An 18,957-nucleotide genomic window follows, 5' to 3' on the forward strand; every position below is an offset into this window, starting at 1 on the left:
AATTCCTTCAGGATGACCTCGCAATTTCATTTTCCAATTCACGCCATTTCCAATGATCGTCTTAAACTCATTCCCTTTGACCTAGATCTCCATCTCGACACCTTTTTTCGTCGTTCTGCTTCCCATCCAGAGCTATATTCGCATATGCCCATTGGCCCATTTGACACCCTGGCAGATCTCAAAGGTCAATTTCTGAACCAGCCAGATAATCACATCTTATCTTTCTCGAATCCTGAATCCTTCGCATTTGCAGTCATTGATAAAACCCGCCCTGCGTCAGCTGAAGACCCCGAGGGGGAGCTTGCTGGTACTGTATCGTTCATTCGCACGTCGCCGGTCCATCTTTGCACGGAAATCGGCTTCATTGTAATCCTGCCACCATATCAGCGAACTCATGTTGCGACAAATACAGTCGGTCTTGCTCTCAAGTATGCTTTTGGAAGCACAGAGGATGGAGGTCTAGGTCTTCGTCGCGTACACTGGCAAGCTAGCACGGCAAACCCTGCCAGTGCCAAATTAGCTACGAAGATGGGATTTGAGAAAATAGGAATGACGCCATGGCATATGCGGTTTGTCAATGGCAAAGAGAAAGGCAAAATTGGAAATGGAAGGGAACCACCCCCAGGAACCGACCCTCGGGATTTGTGGAGGGACACTTTTTCTTTTACACTCGCCTGGGATAATTGGGAAGCCGGTGGCAAGGAGGTAGCTGAGAAAGCTATTATGAAATATTAGAATGCAGAATTTAGAATTTCAATCTATCCAATCTCAAGACTCTTTGAATATGAGCACATGGAGCAAAACAAAAGGAAAGGAGTACTGTCCGTGATTATGGAGGCCGGACTCTACAGAACCACCTGCCATCTGACTTTCTTTCCCTCGCTGGTCAAAGCTTCCTTAAGTTTATTACAAACTTGAACATAGACGTGTTCTACGAAGATTGTTTCCAGAATGTAACCATCTATCCAAACTCTGTATTTCCCGTTCAATTGTTGACGAGGTAAGACCGGCACACCTTTTCGTCTGCGTGCCAACCGATTGGGAGTCCCAATTGTCCAGATCGGCATATCGCATGTTCAGAATATCTGGGATCTCACTGAGGGATCGCTGCCTCAAATTGGTCGCAGAGCTGCTGGGGTCTTTGTTTGTGTTTGTCTTTCAACGACCATAAAGCCGTCAGATCCATTGGAGCTAGCTTCATTGTTCTGCTCCGTTTCTGAGGGCGGTCATCCATTCTGTAAAAAGTCAGGAATATAGATCGACTAGCTAAAGTTTTCGGCTCTGAATCGCAAGCTTGTTTCACAGGTAATTTTCTGGAAACCTTCGAGCTTCTCAGGTGGGATGGAGAAGTCGAACTTTGCCTGATGAACTCCGTGCTCCATATTTGAAGTCTCTGTATCATTATTCAAGGTTGGGCAGACCTTTCTGACACTGACAAGAAGGCACCTAACACGTTCGCGGAGAGTCACATGCGATCTGTTTTTGCGAGCCCTTCGGCCTTCTGTGGTTCATATGCATCTCGCTACTTCCCTAGCTCATGAATCTTACTCTTCGTCAGTGATTGGAGTGTACTGAAGTGTTCGAGATATAAAGATCCATCTTGAGTGGGGGCCGAGAAGAAATGAAGGATGATGTCCAGAGACATTCACACTGGAGGAGCCTTGGGCAATATTTGTAGCTTGTGCTTCAACTTCGACATGTTTCCAAAAAATATTCAGTATTCGAAAACGGCGCTTGTATTTAATCTCAGACAGCATATTGCCTACAGCTGCCTAGTAAAATTCAACAACCTGCCGTGGTCGAATCCTTCAGAGCCGCATTTTAGTAACACGAGGCTGTCGCCCCCACACATTCTGCATGTCGAATGACTCTGACATCGCATTGAGTGTTTCATGTCTGTTCCCAGTGCCAAATTGTGCGAAGCCTCATTGATTTTCGGAGGTTCAAAATCTGTGCAAGCCATTGCTATTCCCGAAATACAACCAACCACTCAGAAAGATCGAGCCAATTTTGTTGGCCTTGTTATAGAATAGCACCTCTCAAGCGAAACCAAGACTTAGCCTTGTCGATTCCCAAGACTGTCACCAGAAGCATTCTCCCAAAGAGATCTACCTCATTTGGCTGTGCATTTTGTAATATTGGCTCGAAATCCAAGTTACAGACAATGTGATGATGCTTCTCAGACCATGCTACCGCGAAATCAAAAGCATTTTCAGCTTTCCATAAATCACCTGAGAGGTACCAAGAATGCTCGAGTCCCAGTTTGCCATCACACGACACGAGTAAATCCTCTTGGAGAACTTTGTATATCTGAATAAAATAGTACGTAAAAAGCACAGTCCGGCGCGCGGATTCATGTAAGACCCAGACTTCCCAGAGCTCCGTAGTTCGGTCTATTGGCAATGGGAAAAGCTCAGTCGGATCAGAAGGCGATGGAGTCGGTACGTTGGCCATGAGAAAAAGTACAGAAGACTCGAGTGTTGCAAATAGAGATCTAGATTTTGCGTGCGAGCGAATGTCCCCATCAAACAATCGCATTATTTGGTAAAGGAGGAGGGCGTGAGTACGAGCAAGCATATCTGAAGGCTCGAGCGGCTGAGGCGACGATAATATCTCGCTGGTACGTGCCTCAAATAGATTCATTATTACTGGGGCATTTGTCTCATTCTTGCACATGTACAAAGAGCAACACGAGTAGGCGTCTAGAGCGTTTCGTGTTAGTTGAAAGCTTTGAGGTTGGGAGTGAGATGCTACTAGAAAGCTCATACCTTGCATTTCCTTCGGCATGTGGTTCTTATATAGTTGTGGATGACACCACGGGGTTTGGTTCTCGAGCACCATCATTTTCGGTGCATTCTTGAGAATATCAATGGCAAACTGTAGATGCGATGCGACTATTTCCGAGAGTGGTCGAAGGGATCTTGTCCGTGGGCACGCCACGGCAAAATTTCGAACAGTCAGGAGCCTGTCGACTGATGCGGACAACGAAGCGCTTTGTATAGGTAGAGCCAAATCATCTAATTGATAGTCCATCGAGTCTGGGTTTACATGCAATGCTGGATCGACGTAAATGCTGTCGTTGGTGGAAAGAGGATATTTCATAGAGATGTTGGGACGTATAGTTTCAACGGCCGGTATTTCGGGGACAGGTTCATCGACAATACTTTTGTAGGCTGCAGGAAGTCTTCCAGGGTAAATGCAAGGTGAGCCTCTGACGAGACAGCGGGAACAAGCCGGGAAACCAAGATCACATCGTCTTTTCGCCAACTTGCATCCCTCGCATGACTTTCTCCGAGGTGGAGCTGGCTCTTGACAGCCCATTTTGACCTATTGGAAGTCAAGAAATGCCCAACAGATGGTGAAATCGAAGGGGAAGTAAGGCTGGGCTGTGGATTACTTCAGGCGTGCAAGCGGAATTCCGCACGCTAAACTAAAAATGGCGATGATTGACCAATTGGACGAGGCTCCGCTGTGGGTCCTTCCAGCGGAAGTCCGCGAAGTATAGACTTGGTAGGTGGATGGATGAATATAGAAACCAAGAGGTTATGGATGCAGAATAACATAAATAGGTCCGTTGGATCCCGGGTATATTAATATAGCAGATATCACATACCAGACCATTCTTCCATCAGCCGCAATGTCTTCGCCTACTGTCTTCGTTTGCGGTGCAACAGGCCACCAAGGCGGTGCCCTAACAACTCATCTTTTACAACAAAACATTCAAGTCCACACCATCACCCGGAATGTTCAATCTGAAGCAGCTCAAAAGCTTCAATCTCGCGGTGTCACTATAGTTGAGGGTGACTTCGACAATGATGAAATTCTTCGAAAGGCAATGACCAATTGTACAAGCCTCTTTCTCAATCTATCCCCAAACCATCAGGACCCATCTGCCGAACTTAGCCAAGCTAAGCACGTACTCTCCATTGCAAAAGAGATAGGCGTCAAACAAGTTATCTACGCCGGTTCCATGGGTACCGTCAATCCCGAACGAATGACTCACTGGATCCCAAACAGTCTCGTCGCCAATGTCATTCTGAGCAAACAGTCTATCGAAAAGGAGATCCGCAACTCAGGATTCGAATACTGGTCCATCTTGAGACCAGGAAATTTCATGTCCAACTTTTTGGACCCTCTTGTCCGAATGTATTCGGGCTTCGTGGAAACTGGAAAATTCACGACGGCTTTTACGCCGGAGACTGTTCTGCCTATGGTCGATCCTTATGATACTGGGAGATTCGCCGCCGCTGCAGTATCTCAACCGACACGATTCCACGAAAAAGAAATAGAAATTGCGTCTCAGATGATGGGGATTGAGGAAATCATCAGTGATCTTTCTAAGGCCACTGGACGAGAGATGCAAGTCATCTTCTTGTCTGAGGAGGAAATCCAGGAGAAGATGAAAACGGATCCCTTCTTGGGGCCTCAACTGCTCTTACGCGATATGGATTTGTTCATCGAGTTTGAGAAGGTCAAGGGATGGGGTCTTAAATTGAACACCTTTGCAGAGTTCCTGGAGCGGGAGAAGGAGCGAGTTCAGTCAACTTATCTTTGAATACTGTCATGTATATACCGATCCCTGAGATATGAGTACCATTGCCCCATTGGAAAGACAAGTATACGGGGCAATGGCCAGAATGCGATCTATCTTAAAATCTAAGACGATTATTCTTGTGAAAGCAGAAATAAGCCAGGGCTCTATTGTAAATAATTTCTCTATTGGAAAGCTTCAGGATACAAGAGACGTCTAAGTCTATCTATAATTAAAACCAAGGTTTCAACAAAAGCAAGTCATGAGGGCGTAAGGCACAGTAGGACGGAATCTACTGCTTGCCGAAGATCTTAACGCGCTCTTCAATGGGCTTCTGGGCCTTCTCGCCAGCCGAGCCTTCAGGGCTACCGAAGACAAGTTGAGCAACGAGACGCCACTCGTTAGGCAGGTTCCACTGCTTAGCAACGGAAGCGTCGAGGAGGGGGTTGTAGTGCTGCAGGTTAGCGCCGAAGCCGACGGACTCCAGAGCAGTCCAGACTGATTTCAAGTTAGCAATTGTTATTTGTATATTAATCATGTCCCACGGGAATAAACATACGGAAGTACTGGTGCATAGCGTTAGAGTGGTCAGCCCAGGGCTCGAACTTATCAGCGAAAGCGGCGAATTTCTCCTGAAATCCCTTGATGTGCGCAGGGTCCTCGTAGAAGAGGATCTAAAGCAATTGAGTTAGATAATTTTCTTTGATCTTGACTTTGGCCGGGAGAATTCGGCGATCTGCTATGGGATAGAACATACAGTACCGGCAGCAGCCTTGAAGCCCTGCAGCTTAGGCAGGGTCTGGTTCTTGAAGACCTCCTCGGGGACAGCACCGGATTGGACCAGAGGGGCGAAAGCCTCGGCGGCCAGATCCCACAGGCGATCGTGCTCCTCGTGCAGTAGAACAACCAGACGAGTGGATTGAGTGTTGAAAGAGCTGGGGACATTCAGGATGGCCTCGTTGACGAGCTCCTCGACCTTGGAGTCGGGAACAGGGCTGTTCTTGCCCAGCTTGTAGATGGTGCGGCGGTTCTTAGCCGCTTGGACGAGAGCTTCGGTGGACATTGTGGTAGCGGTGGTAGCGGATGAGTTCTGAGGAAGAGAGGTTGAGAATGCTCGGAGGGGTAGCTGTGCAATTGAGGGGCTTCGGGCAGATATAAATGTTGATCGGGATCTTGTGGTGGATCCTAGTGCGCGGCAGATGGTGTGGATATTGGAAACAGGCCGAAGAAATGAACGAGTAGCCATTGTTATCGATCTGGGAATCTTCAGTCTATTTTAAATAGTTTCTGAGGGGCGATTAAGGTGTCTTAATTGTTAAGATCGGGATTGTGACAAATCGACGGGGCAGTTCCGTGTCTTATAAATATTGAAGGTTGAAAAGACAGGAAAGTTTCTCCTGCGATGGGTGCGGAATTACGGATAAACGCGATTTTTAGGTGGACTGGTCAGCATTGACAAATGAAAGAATGTTCTGACCTGGTAGTGCTTACTCCAGGATTATGTGGACTATAGTTAGAATACTAAATTTTAGTAGGAGTTCTTGATCTAGAAAAAGGACAGTTCTCAGCTTTGTTGATGTTTCGAGTTTTTTTTTTTTTAAATAAGAAGGGTATAGTCAGCAGCACAAGTTTCATACGACAGCAACCATAACACGACTTTCGACAATTATTACCTAGGAGTAAGCCCCTTCGAGAAAGGAATTTGCTAGACTGTTTTTGAGCATTTTCCTTATATAGCCTTCGAATACAATATTCGGTAGCATGCTATTTGTTGAGAGGATAGATAGGTGGACGAAGTACTAGAAATATACCTTACTATATGGTATATAATGCGGCTAACAGAATTAACACTGAAAAACACTGGGCAGTGTTAATTAGAGGTATGGCTTCCGGAGCCGTACCTTCAAGTACCTATTTCGTACACTGCGATGTACTAAGTACTTAGGTACGTACTTAGTACGAAATCGGTGGCTCTTTCACGACTAAAATATTCCAATCGATGAGCTCTGCTCTACTAGAGCATACTGAACACGCAACCTCACACAGGGTGCCTATTCTGGTCCTACTGTAAAAATAATGCCCAACGGCCCCGCTCCCGGTAATGATGGTGCTGGCGAGTATTTTATAGCATGAAAGTCGCCCCTCAGATGGCCCACCTGCATGTAGAATCTATATCATTACCACTATCACGAACCTTTGATTCGCACTACTACAGTACATCTAGGGTATATGCAATATACACCAATAGACTAACTACATGCAATGTATATGCACACTCTTCCTCGTGCATCTTCCAACTCGTGCCAGATCGGCATTAGTAATCCACATCGGAAGGCACCCCGCGGCGGGCGGTGAGTGGCGGGGCTACCCTAATTGTGATACTAATGCGATAATGAGGCCCGTCTGATTTTTTTGCAATTTCAGAATTTAAGCCCACGATTCAAGTTGAGGGAATGATTTTCCTGTTTGGGAATCGGGAAAGCTCTCAGTTGTTTGAAGCTGACTTTGCTTAGCTTCGGTGGCAATGGTAGCTTTTTCCTGTGACGTTCCGAGTTTGAGCAGTTCCGGACAACCACGGATAAGCTAGGTGAGTCGGTTTAAAATAAAAGCATATGCAATTAGAGTAAATGAGACAGAGTAAAAGAAAGTAAAATATATGATCAACTTTCTACATTTTAGACTATGAGAAAAAAAAAACCCCTGCCGTGTAAGAAGAAGAAGAAAAAAAAGAAAAAACTAGGAAAAACCAGTAAGGGTTGCCAGGTGCAAGCGGGAGGGCAACGCACAAAACGAAGCGGGGCTTTTCCAAAAAAAAGTGGGGGCTTTCGCTCGCATTTTTTTCTTCCCACTTCTTCCCCTCCTCCGTCGAACTTCCCTTCTCTTCTTTTTCATCAACCCCTCCTATAGGAGCATTTGCACATAGGCATTTTTGATCGTACTCGAGTTGATTCTCGGTCTCGATCATCTGTGTGTGTTGCTTCTTTTCTTATTCTTCTCTTTTCTTATTACCCCGCCTCCAGGGCTGATCTGAGGAAACACCGCCAAGATGGTTAAGTAAGTCTTTTCTCTCTACTGCTGTACTCAAGTACAGCAAGATGAAGCCAGACGCAAAGACGAAGATGATGAAGAAGAATACTAACAATTCTTTCCAGCTTCACTCTTGAGGAGATCCGTGGCCTGATGGACAAGCCGGCCAACATCCGTAACATGTCCGTCATTGCTCACGGTATGTCAACCACCAGCTCCAAGAGGGAAGGGAATGAAAAACCTTTCATCAATCCCCATCAACATCCTTCAATAACACTCAACTAATCATTCTTCTTCACCTTTAGTCGATCACGGAAAGTCCACCCTGTCCGATGCCCTTGTCCACCGTGCCGGTATCATTTCTGCCGCCAAGGCTGGTGAGGGTCGTTACATGGACACCCGTGCTGATGAGCAGGACCGTGGTATCACCATCAAGTCCACTGCCATCTCCCTGTACGCCAAGTTCCCCGACCCCGAGGATCTTAAGGAGATCCCCCAGAAGGTCGATGGACACGAGTTCTTGATCAACTTGATCGATTCCCCCGGTCACGTTGATTTCTCGTCTGAGGTTACTGCCGCTCTCCGTGTCACTGACGGTGCCCTGGTCGTTGTCGACTGTATCTCCGGTGTCTGTGTCCAGACCGAGACTGTCCTGCGTCAGGCCCTGACTGAGCGTATCAAGCCCGTCCTGTGTATCAACAAGGTCGACCGTGCTCTGCTTGAGCTGCAGTGCACCAAGGAGGATCTGTACCAGTCCTTCTCCCGTACCGTTGAGTCTGTCAACGTCATCATCTCCACCTACTTCGACAAGACTCTCGGTGACGTTCAGGTTTACCCCGACAGAGGTACTATTGCCTTCGGTTCCGGTCTTCACGGCTGGTGCTTCACTGTCCGCCAGTTCGCCGTCAAGTACGCCAAGAAGTTCGGTGTTGACCGCAAGAAGATGCTGGAGCGTCTGTGGGGTGACAACTACTTCAACCCCAAGACCAAGAAGTGGACCAACAAGTCCGAGCACGAGGGCAAGCCCCTTGAGCGTGCCTTCAACCAGTTCATCTTGGACCCCATCTTCAAGATCTTCGCCGCTGTCAACCACAACAAGCGCGATGAGATCACCACTCTCCTTGACAAGCTTGAGATCAAGCTTGCCAACGACGAGAAGGAGCTTGAGGGCAAGCAGCTCCTCAAGGTCATCATGCGCAAGTTCCTGCCTGCCGCTGATGCCCTTCTGGAGATGATCTGTATCCACCTGCCCTCCCCCGTCACTGCCCAGAAGTACCGTGCCGAGACTCTGTACGAGGGTCCCCAGGACGACAAGGCCTGCATTGGTATCCGCGACTGTGACCCCACTGCTCCTCTGATGCTGTACGTCTCCAAGATGGTTCCCACCTCCGATAAGGGTCGTTTCTACGCCTTCGGTCGTGTCTACGCCGGTACCGTCCGCTCCGGTGTCAAGGTCCGCATCCAGGGTCCCAACTACACCCCCGGAAAGAAGGAGGACTTGTTCATCAAGGCCATCCAGCGTACCGTCCTGATGATGGGTCGTATTGTCGAGCCCATTGAGGATGTCCCCGCCGGTAACATTGTCGGTCTGGTCGGTATCGATCAGTTCCTGCTCAAGTCCGGTACCCTGACCACCGATGAGACCGCCCACAACCTGAAGGTCATGAAGTTCTCCGTCTCTCCTGTCGTCCAGCGCTCCGTCGAGGTCAAGAACGCCCAGGATCTGCCCAAGCTGGTCGAGGGTCTTAAGCGTCTGTCCAAGTCCGACCCCTGTGTCCTGACCATGATCAACGAGTCTGGTGAGCACGTCGTTGCTGGTGCTGGTGAGCTTCACCTGGAGATCTGTCTGAAGGATCTCGAGGAGGACCACGCTGGTGTCCCTCTCCGCATCTCCGACCCCGTTGTCTCTTACCGTGAGACTGTCACCGCCGAGTCCTCCATGACCGCTCTGTCCAAGTCTCCCAACAAGCACAACCGTCTCTACCTCACTGCTCAGCCCATCGACGAGGAGGTCTCCCTGGCCATCGAGTCCGGCAAGATCTCTCCCCGTGATGATTTCAAGGCTCGTGCCCGTGTCATGGCCGACGAGTACGGCTGGGATGTCACTGACGCCCGTAAGATCTGGTGCTTCGGTCCTGACACCACCGGTGCCAATCTGCTCATTGACCAGACCAAGGCTGTTCAGTACCTGAACGAAATCAAGGATTCCGTTGTCTCCGGTTTCCAGTGGGCCACCCGTGAGGGTCCCGTTGCTGAGGAGCCCCTGCGTTCCGTCCGCTTCAACATCCTTGATGTTACCCTGCACGCTGATGCTATTCACCGTGGTGGTGGTCAGATCATCCCCACTGCTCGTCGTGCTCTGTATGCCGCCACCATGCTGGCCGAGCCCGGTCTGCTGGAGCCCATCTTCAACGTCGAGATCCAGGTCCCCGAGCAGGCTATGGGTGGTATCTACGGTGTCCTCACTCGCCGTCGTGGTCACGTCTACGCCGAGGAGCAGCGCCCCGGTACTCCTCTGTTCAACGTCAAGGCTTACCTGCCCGTCAACGAGTCCTTCGGTTTCCCCGCCGATCTGCGCTCCGCCACCGGTGGTCAGGCTTTCCCCCAGTCCGTCTTCGATCACTGGGCTATCCTGCCCGGTGGCTCTCCTCTGGATGCCACCACCAAGCCTGGTCAAGTCACTATGGAGATGCGCAAGCGCAAGGGTCTCAAGGAGGCTGTTCCCGGATACGAGAACGTAAGTTCATACCAGTCTCTTTATAGGGTTTTCCCATTCTATGCTCAGCTCACTAACTTGCCTTTTTTAGTACTACGACAAGCTGTAAAAAAGTTCACGGCCGGTCAGACTGCGCCTTTGCCAGACAAATATGGAATCTTTTCTTATGAGATTGATGAATGCAATACAACTTCCCGGTTCAAACAAAAATTCATACCCGCCATTTGGCGGACTTGCTTCAGTCACTGCCGTCTTTAGAAAGTGTGGAGCTCCGAGGGATGTCCTGGGCACCTTTGGAAGCTGTCCATTTGCTTTTGTCACTATAACTGTTGTTTGATGATGTCCTGATTTTCCTTTCGTTTCTTTTTTTTTGCTGTCTAGCTACCATTTGGACATGAAAATCAATATGGTATGCTAGACTAACCCTTTCCCTCCGTGTAGTAGCTTTTCCCCTAGAATTGTAGATAAAAGTAACCACCGTAATCGGATCAACTCTTCGTCCACATTGAAATTTGCCTGCAAGAAAGCTTTATTCCCTTTTCGGGCGAGTTTTTGCTTGGCGCCATCATATCATCACGTGATCATATCGCGCGCCCATCGCGTGCGGTTTTCAGTCGATTCTTCGCTTTCAAGGTTTTCGACCTGCAATTGTCGCTATGGCCAGAGGAGAGTTCTGATACTGCTCGAAATTTACAAAACTATACGCTACATCCTGTCACCTGGCGAATTGTCCAAATTCCGTGCGGAAGCATCCGTCCCACAACTTTCTGCAGCTTCCCGTCGCCCCGAATCCCTGCAATCACCGACATCTTGATCCTCGATCACCATTCTTCTCCTCGTGGATTCAGTTTTTTGTCTGTCCGGTGATACTTAAATCCATCCGCGATGCTGTTCTCAGATGAAGAAGCCGACCGGCTGAAGACATGGGTTGTCAAGAAGCTAGAGGACATGTGAGCCAGCACTCAATAACATGAATTGCGGTCTTTTCCAAAGAGATATTGCTGACAACTTGCTCGCTTATGAATAGCTCTGATGCGGATTCCGACGTTCTTGCAGACTATGTGCTGGCACTCATCAGGTCTGACTCGCCAGATGACGAAATCCGAAAAGTTTCGATAGAGAATTTGGAGGACTTTCTTCGTGAACGTACGCTTGCCCAGACACTCATTCCATCTTCATTTGATGAAAGTTCCAGTCGCTGACACATTAAAGACACTGCTGCCTTTGTTGATGAGCTATTCGCCAACTTTGGCCCCAATGCATCAGCTATATCTCAGGCCCAACAAGCCCCTCCAGCGATTCCCCAACCCGTCTCTACATCCCAGCCTCAGCAACCGTTCAATGCTCCAACAGGTCCAAGAGGTGACTTTCACAGTCGCAAGCGGTCGTTCAACGAGGGGTTTCAAGGTGAGCCTGCGCTCGACGATGGAAGTATTCAGAACCGCGCTTTTAAAACTCCGCGCCGAGGTCGCGGCGGCGGTCGTGGGGATTGGATGGGCCGAGGTGGCCATATGCAAGGTGCTGGACAACCGTTCCAACAGGGCCAAAACGCTGGCTTCCCCATGATGCCGGGCTTCCCTCCATTTGATCCTAATGACCCTATGGCGGCGATGATGGCTATGCAGGGCATGGGATTTCCCCAGATGCCTGGTATGCCAGCTATGCCCGGAATGCCCGGTGCCCCAGGTCAGCCAGGCTCTGCAGAAATGGCTAACCAGCCCTGCCCATTGTACGAGAACCAAGGCATCTGTTATCTGGGGGCCGCTTGCCCTTATAAGCATGGGGACGCTGGAGCGCCCAATAACAACGGTATGTTTGATATCCAGAGGCTGTATGATGAGATTCTAACGGTTTCTCCATAGAATACGACCCTAGATCCGCGACAATGATGCCTGGCGCACAGAGAGACGGCGGATCTACACGGGGCAATGACCGGGGACGTGGGCGTGGTCGTGGTGGCTTCAGCGGACGAGGACGCGGCCGGTCCGATTTCTCGTCTGCAGGACCCAACGAGGACAGATCAATCACAACAATTGTGGTAGAGCAAATTCCCGATGAGAAATTCTCGGAGGAAGCTGTGCGCGAGTTCTTCTCTCAATTTGGTAACATTTCTGAAGTGACCTTACAACCATACAAAAAACTCGCCCTAGTCAAATATGACACCTTCGCAGAAGCTAAGCAGGCGTGGTCCAGTCCGAAGGTGATCTTCGACAACCGGTTTGTCAAAGTCTATTGGCACAAACCCAAGAGGGACGAGAACAAAGGCGAGAATAAACCCGAAGAGCCAGCGTTCAACCAGGAAGAATTCGAGAAACAACAGCAGGAAGCACAAAAATCTCACGAAGAGAGAATGAAGAAGCGCCAAGAAGCCGAGGAAGCTAAACAAGCCCTTGAGCGCCAGCGTGATGAGCTCATGAAAAAGCAACAAGAGGAAAAGGCACGTCTTCTCCAACGACTGGGAGTTGCGCCGAGCAATGGCAATGGTACCACAAGCGAGGAACCCGATCAGCCGGCCGATGACGAGAACGTGAGTGATGAAACGAAGAAGCTCCGTGCACAGCTAGCTTCCCTCGAGGCCGAAGCTAAAACCCTGGGCCTCGACCCTGCCAGCGCCGAAGCCGCCTATGGCCGTGGTGGATACCGTGGTCGCAGTGGTTTCCGTGGTCGGGGTGGGTATCGGGGACGAGGAGGCTATGACCCTTCATACCGCGGTGGATATCGTGGCCGAGGTGGATTCGCACCTCGTGGACGAGGAGGTGTGCTGCGTCTGGATAATCGGCCTCGACGTGTCGGCGTATCAGGCGTGTCTCTGCATTCGGAGAAGGATGAAGCGCTGAGACAGCACCTGATGGTAAGTCAACAATCAAATAGGACATTTATATCAAAATCAACACCACAATGGCAATCAGCTAACCCCTTCCAGAATGTCGGTGACTACGAGTCTATTGAATCAAATCCTGACCAACCCGATTCCGTCGTTGTGGCCTTCAAAGAGCGATATCAAGCCGAGAAATTCATGTTTAGTCCATGGTCTCTCAGCTCCTCGGGCGAAGTCCAACTTTCATGGCTCCCCAATCTACCAACCGCACCACCATCTGCCCCATCAACAGAGGCGAAGAATGGTGCCGGCGAAGAAGATCAAGATATGATGATGGATTCAACTCCACCCGTGAGCGCACCACCGCTGCGTAAAGAGAACAATGAAATGGATTATGATGTGGCGGAGGATGAAAGCTGGTAAAACCCTAATACAAGTTCCCTTTTCATGCCTTGTCCAATGTGTATAAGACCCATACATTTCGAGAAATACTCTTGGAATCCTTTCTTTAGGATCAACCTATTCAAATTTTACATAGTATTTTTTCGCATCTTGTAAAAATGAATCTACTTCGATGAAATATTTTGAGGGATCAGTTCCACAGAATATCCATCCTATACTCGTTAGCCCTTCAACTAATAGCTGAAAAGACACCAGGACTTATACTCACCGGATCAGCCACCATAGCAAATCTCTCAAAAAACCAAGCATAATTAGGATGAATCTGACCAACTCCAATCCCCCTCTCAGCCTCCCACTCCGACAAAGGAACATCCTCCCTCTCACACACCCCGACATCCTTAAGAATCCTCACCCCAGCCCCCTTCAATCTCTCCACCGCAACACTCACATCCGGAACTGTAAAGCCTAAATGGGCAAATCCCAGATTCGGTGGGACATTCCCGGTTGATACACTTGCACTCTGAATTTGTGACTCGGTGCCGTGTACATGGTATAATTCAAGTAAACCACTTGTCCGGGTCATGGTGGGGATTTCACTAGTTTTCTTGGCCCATTCGTTCACATCCTCGTTTGCGGGTGGGTGACCGAGATAGTAGATCGTAAAGGGACCTGCGTTCATAGAGAATACTACTCGCATACCGAGAAGATCGACATAGAAGTGTAGAGAGCGGGCGGGATCTTTGATACGAATGGCGAGGTGGTTGAGACGGTAGTTTGTTGTTGCCGGGGATTGAGGGGGATTGAAGGATCGAGTTGGTCCCCCTGGTGAGAACACGCCTTCTTCATTTTTGGGGAGGGTTGAGAAGTTATTCTTCTCCATGATAGAATTGGACCTGAAGGATCTCGAAGTGGAATTGATTGTTCTAGGTTTATTTTAAGGATTTTGGGAGGTTAGGAGGGGATGTTTGACAAGTGGGGAAGAATAGAATACTAGTTAGTCCGTTACTTAAATAGTGACTAGCCATTCTACTGGTAATCAAATGATATAAAAACTCGGTTTATATGATAATATTTGGAGTCCCAGTCATGTATAGATGCTACTAGTATCAAGCGGCGTTCGCCAACAATAGCATAAAAAAAACATGATTATACTTCCCTGGTAGAACACCTAGCCATACTAATGTATTGTTACATCCAAGGTTCGATTCTCGATTGAATGTAGATATTGATTCGCAATTGGAGTTCAATTACCCAAGCTATAATCAGGCTTCAAATGCTTACTTGTATGTGCACTAATACCAATTGTAGAGTGCTGGTGTCAATGAGTGGCAAGCCTTCAAGCCCAGCAGTACAAGTTGGAAGGAAACCAAGGTATGAGTTCCATTCTAATCAAATCTCTAGATCTCTCTCGACAAGATGTAATCCTTGGTTGAGAGAATCTAGTACCTTGTCAACATTCATAGACCGAGCGTAGCAATATAAGTTACTGATATACTATCATATCCATACCACCCTCATAAGGTAGAGTCACTCGACGGAATCCACTATCCACAGCATCCACATAAGCAAAGAGCTCTTCATACCCAGCATTCGCCTTGAGAGTATTATCCGCCATGATGATAGCACCAGGTCTAAGATGCGGCTGAACAAGCTTCAGTGCAGGCAAAGCAAGCGGAGTCCAAACTGGATATTTAAGTGGTCAATGCTATACAGTCCAATGATACGCTTTCGGCCAAGGGTATTCTAATACTCACTATCCAGAAGAAGGAAATCAACCGTCCCCAAATCTTTGACGAGCGTCTCTCGCAAATCACCAATCCGCAAATCAATCACATCCTTAATCTCGCCTCCAGCACGCTCCCAATTCTCCACAGCAACACTAGCCTTGCTTGATTCCTTCTCTGTAGCAATGACTCGGCCACTTTGGATATCACTATTGGACCGGGCTACATTTTGAGAAACCGCCAGAGCAAGGTAAATAGTGCTGACGCCGAAACTAGTACCTGCTTCCACGACAGTCGTTGCATTGATGCTGCGCAGAAAGTGGTAGATTAATTCGCATTTATCTTGGTCCAAAGCAATGAACTTGTCGCGCATGATATTGTCGAAATCATCTGTGCATTGCTGTGGCAGACTAGCCCAGTCTAACTTTGATTCTTGGGTGAGAGATTGAGAGTGTAGGGCTTTTAGGAACTCGTGGAGATGAGGGCTTGCGGTGAGTGGAGATGGGGCCATAATGGTTGGTTTAAGTTCGAGTTTCAAATGATGTTGATGGATAAAGGAAGATATGGTATTTGGGGGTATTTTATAGCCAGATGTGCTATCTAATGACTCATCGGATACGACCTCATGCACGGTGTGATTATTTTTATAGTAATTCATTTATTTCATGGCGGATAAATCATCGGCATTCTATCGACCCACTCGGATGTGAAGGGCGTGGAAGATGCCGCGGTAATTTAGTCATAAGAATGCAATAGTTATAGCCCTAAGATACCTTGAAACAATGGAAAGATTGTACAGTTGGCCTACACATCTGCACTTGATTCTCTTGATATATGATCATACTCATACAGCTGGAAAATAGTCCTCCCTTTGCTAACCATCATCTTACATGGGTTTTTTCTGCTCCAGTAAATCGGCATAACTGTTCAATGACCGTCCAATCAAGTTCACCATCTCCCAGATGTAATCCGCGGAGAAAAGACGAGCCCAGAGCCTTGTCACAGCTGCACTAAGCCTAGTGTTCGTCGCCAGAAGCCACTCACGCGAGAGCCCGTGCTGAACCTCCATCACCATCTCCAATACAAAGTCCCTCAGACGAATTTCCTGGTTCGTCAAGCTGGGCTCGGGATTCACCACGGTGACTGCCTCAAGCCACTTGGCTAACAGAACAGCACATTCCAAAGAGCATAGGGCATGTTGGTTCGACCATAGCGCGACATGCGAGTGAGCCACAAATCCGATGCCGAGCTTCACGGGCGTGCTAAGGGCGTGCGCACAGTGAAGCGCCGCTCTCGTTAAACGATCTCCGCGCTGCACAGACAGGTTTTCATTGAGACTCAAGGCAATTTTGGCGGGATCCCAAGTCTGTAGCTGCCGTGCGGATCCACAGTCTGCATTGAGCCGGATATATGCTAGCCGCAGGAGGGCCGCCGAAGTAAAGGTTAATGGCCCATGTGGGTTGAGTGGGTCAATTGATGACTCTTGATTTCGCTCCCAGCATTGACACCAGCGTTCTAAAGCTTGTTCCACTGCAAGAAGCCCTGGTGTCGAGGCTATTGGTGGTCCAAGCCGGTTATAGCGTGACAGAGCTAGCCGACTCGATTTGGTCATCACCCAAATATCTTGAAGCAAAGCGTGAATCAACACAATTCCGCCCAGGGAAGAATATTGCTGTTCAATCCCTCCAGAAGCAGCAAACAATCCTGATAAGGCTGTTTGAAGCCCGAGCTCACCAGGACTCTGAATTCGTACTGACTGCCATTGTTCAGGGCTAGACGCCTGCCACTCCCGTTCCGTGCAGGGAAGCTCCATAGACAGCTCTTCAGTTAGAAGCATCGGTGGAATATCGAACACAATGGTTTGAATATTCAAAAAGCAGAAAATAATGAGTTTTGTTCGCTTCACGCTCTCCCATCGAATCCAGCTAGCCCATGAACCATCTTGCTCCGGTAAGAGATTTAGTCCATCTTTGCTGAGAAGCGTCGCCACGAGACTGCGAAATGATAGACCGTCGTGGTATGGGGGATTGTCCACAAACCACGAAGCGACAGACATTAACATCAGGAGTGCTTGAGCTGTCTCTAGAGTGTCGATGTCATTGGCAGAGTTCATTTTTGGCAGAGTGCCTGATTGGAATACCCTTCGATAATGCTCCAGAGTTACAGGTTTGGCGATCTGGTATAAACGCATACTCGTATCAGGCTCCCGACTATAGCGGGCACCCAGGGCGGCCATTGAAAGAAAGAGTGGAAGACCAAGGGTATCAACATCCAATGTAGGCTTATGTATAATCGGGTAGTGGTCATGAAACCCCATTAAGTAGCCAGTCAGACATCTGGACAGCGCATGACGAGACGGCAGGGAAGGATCCGGGACCACAGTGATGAAGTCTTTCAGGAGTGTAAGGATTCTATCGCGGCATTGCGTCGTGACTGGAACGAATCCTGTAGGTTGACGCGCTTTAGCTGTGGTCTGATAGCCCTCTGGCTGGAGGGATGGCAGATGCGCACCATGCCGCGGCAGCACCGAGCTCGAAGGCGTTGAATTCGTCTCTGAGGATGCGACGTCTTTATCTCTTTCCGAAGCCTGATCATAATCGGTGCCTGGAGAAAAGAGTACTGGTGGGAATAAGGGAAGGGGCTGAAAAGCGGGAGAGAAAGGGTGACTTGGCAACGGAACACTGTCTAAAAAAGAGGTGAAGTCATTCCCTACGTATGAATCCGTCGTCAGACCATCCATTGAGTATCCAAACACAGAGCTATCCATTGGCGTTGTCGGGCCTGCCGACGGGGTACGCGGGTTTGGCAGTTGAGTAGACGGTGCGGGGGTTTGACGGGCTGGGAGGCTGCCGAGGAAATGGTCATTACCCGCTGACGACAGCGGCAGTGGCAGATGGGGGTGGCCATGATTGGTAACCACCGATGCTAATGTATCCAAGCCATCACAACCGGGGCGAGTCGGCGAGGGTGGTTGCGCGTGACTCACTGGGCTGCTTTCGGTATGCGTGAGTCGCTCATGTCGCGCCAGGAGGTCCCTATTGCTATGAGCGAGGGTTTCTAGTGGAATGAATCAGATTCGACGATTGAGCACATACTTTCGAGTGAAGGCTTTGGGGCATTGGCTGCAGGTGTAGGGTTTCTCTTTGGTGTCTGGCAAAATTTAGCAAGTCTTGGTGGATTAGCGGGGGGGTTCGATAGGACCAACGTGAGCGATCATGACGCTGCAAATGCTCTAGACGGGCGAAGGCCTTTGGGCACCGCTGACACTGAAAAGGCCTGCTGCTCATGGCTCATATTAGGCTGGCGCATAACGCATTGTTGGTGAGGGGGGTTGATGGAAGAAGTTGAATGTTGAAGGTTGTGAGGAGAAAATGAGAAAATGCGGAGAAAAAATGGTGGCCCGCTTTGCTCCGCACGGCAGCCGTTTTTACTTCCCAAGTGTTTATTACAACGTATAAGATAATTGATCTCTCCGTATACTAGTTGTAACATGTATCATCTTAATATTTCATATGAAACGGAACCCTCGTTAGCCCGGGTCTGCATGCCTCGTGTAAAGGCCGATCCACATCTATACTTACTAGTATTCTATAGTATAGAAGTATGATATAGATTGACTTATTGAATCTTCTATATTCGAATGGCAAATCCCACGAAGGGCTTGCTCGTGGATTTTGTGAGTTCCCTCGATGTATAGTCCTGCAAACTTCTTTTTATGCTTGGTCAACTTTGAATCAGC

General features: G+C 48.7%; 9 protein-coding genes across 9 annotated transcripts; 4 read left to right on the forward strand and 5 right to left on the reverse strand.

Annotated features, from left to right (window-relative positions):
* Window positions 1–12: 12 nt before the first annotated feature.
* N7469_010399 (GNAT family N-acetyltransferase) lies at window positions 13–735 on the forward strand (the record flags this gene model as incomplete). Its single annotated transcript, XM_056649304.1, has 1 exon — window positions 13–735. The coding sequence occupies one exon, from the start codon at window positions 13–15 to the stop codon at window positions 733–735; it is 723 nt and encodes a 240-aa protein (XP_056496435.1).
* A 1,287-nt stretch (window positions 736–2,022) lies between these two features.
* N7469_010400 (Zn(II)2Cys6 transcription factor domain-containing protein) lies at window positions 2,023–3,321 on the reverse strand (the record flags this gene model as incomplete). The annotated part of the gene is made up of 2 exons (XM_056649305.1): window positions 2,023–2,702; window positions 2,769–3,321. The coding sequence occupies 2 exons, from the start codon at window positions 3,319–3,321 to the stop codon at window positions 2,023–2,025; spliced, it is 1,233 nt and encodes a 410-aa protein (XP_056496436.1).
* A 316-nt stretch (window positions 3,322–3,637) lies between these two features.
* N7469_010401 (NmrA/HSCARG family protein) lies at window positions 3,638–4,555 on the forward strand (the record flags this gene model as incomplete). Its single annotated transcript, XM_056649306.1, has 1 exon — window positions 3,638–4,555. The coding sequence occupies one exon, from the start codon at window positions 3,638–3,640 to the stop codon at window positions 4,553–4,555; it is 918 nt and encodes a 305-aa protein (XP_056496437.1).
* Window positions 4,556–4,823: 268 nt separating this feature from the next.
* Window positions 4,824–5,594, reverse strand: N7469_010402 (nitroreductase family protein; the record flags this gene model as incomplete). Its single annotated transcript, XM_056649307.1, has 3 exons — window positions 4,824–5,029; window positions 5,091–5,205; window positions 5,289–5,594. 3 exons carry the CDS (start codon window positions 5,592–5,594, stop codon window positions 4,824–4,826), a joined length of 627 nt encoding a protein of 208 aa, XP_056496438.1.
* A 1,952-nt stretch (window positions 5,595–7,546) lies between these two features.
* On the forward strand, window positions 7,547–10,571 carry N7469_010403 (elongation factor 2). Its single transcript, XM_056649308.1, has 4 exons — window positions 7,547–7,585; window positions 7,684–7,757; window positions 7,864–10,295; window positions 10,366–10,571. The coding sequence occupies exons 1-4, from the start codon at window positions 7,578–7,580 to the stop codon at window positions 10,381–10,383; spliced, it is 2,532 nt and encodes an 843-aa protein (XP_056496439.1). The 5' UTR covers window positions 7,547–7,577; the 3' UTR covers window positions 10,384–10,571.
* Window positions 10,572–11,159: 588 nt separating this feature from the next.
* Window positions 11,160–13,515, forward strand: N7469_010404 (CCCH zinc finger and RRM domain protein; the record flags this gene model as incomplete). Its single annotated transcript, XM_056649309.1, has 5 exons — window positions 11,160–11,224; window positions 11,302–11,420; window positions 11,487–12,083; window positions 12,137–13,125; window positions 13,198–13,515. The coding sequence occupies 5 exons, from the start codon at window positions 11,160–11,162 to the stop codon at window positions 13,513–13,515; spliced, it is 2,088 nt and encodes a 695-aa protein (XP_056496440.1).
* A 143-nt stretch (window positions 13,516–13,658) lies between these two features.
* N7469_010405 (putative lactoylglutathione lyase (Glo1)) lies at window positions 13,659–14,374 on the reverse strand (the record flags this gene model as incomplete). The annotated part of the gene is made up of 2 exons (XM_056649310.1): window positions 13,659–13,706; window positions 13,763–14,374. The coding sequence occupies 2 exons, from the start codon at window positions 14,372–14,374 to the stop codon at window positions 13,659–13,661; spliced, it is 660 nt and encodes a 219-aa protein (XP_056496441.1).
* Window positions 14,375–14,977: 603 nt separating this feature from the next.
* N7469_010406 (O-methyltransferase) lies at window positions 14,978–15,729 on the reverse strand (the record flags this gene model as incomplete). Its single annotated transcript, XM_056649311.1, has 2 exons — window positions 14,978–15,177; window positions 15,249–15,729. 2 exons carry the CDS (start codon window positions 15,727–15,729, stop codon window positions 14,978–14,980), a joined length of 681 nt encoding a protein of 226 aa, XP_056496442.1.
* A 375-nt stretch (window positions 15,730–16,104) lies between these two features.
* N7469_010407 (transcription factor domain-containing protein) lies at window positions 16,105–18,505 on the reverse strand (the record flags this gene model as incomplete). Its single annotated transcript, XM_056649312.1, has 3 exons — window positions 16,105–18,253; window positions 18,314–18,368; window positions 18,424–18,505. 3 exons carry the CDS (start codon window positions 18,503–18,505, stop codon window positions 16,105–16,107), a joined length of 2,286 nt encoding a protein of 761 aa, XP_056496443.1.
* Window positions 18,506–18,957: the final 452 nt, after the last annotated feature.

Source organism: Penicillium citrinum, assembly GCF_028827155.1.
Source record: "Penicillium citrinum strain IBT 23319 chromosome Unknown utg000009l:1.0-4274883.0:1.0-4276374.0, whole genome shotgun sequence".
NCBI classification, from domain to species: domain Eukaryota; kingdom Fungi; phylum Ascomycota; class Eurotiomycetes; order Eurotiales; family Aspergillaceae; genus Penicillium; species Penicillium citrinum.

Coding starts and splice junctions, on each gene's coding strand:
- N7469_010403 (XM_056649308.1), top strand. Junction 7,758..7,863: donor CATGTCCGTCATTGCTCACG/GTATGTCAACCA, acceptor CTTCACCTTTAG/TCGATCACGGAAAGTCCACC.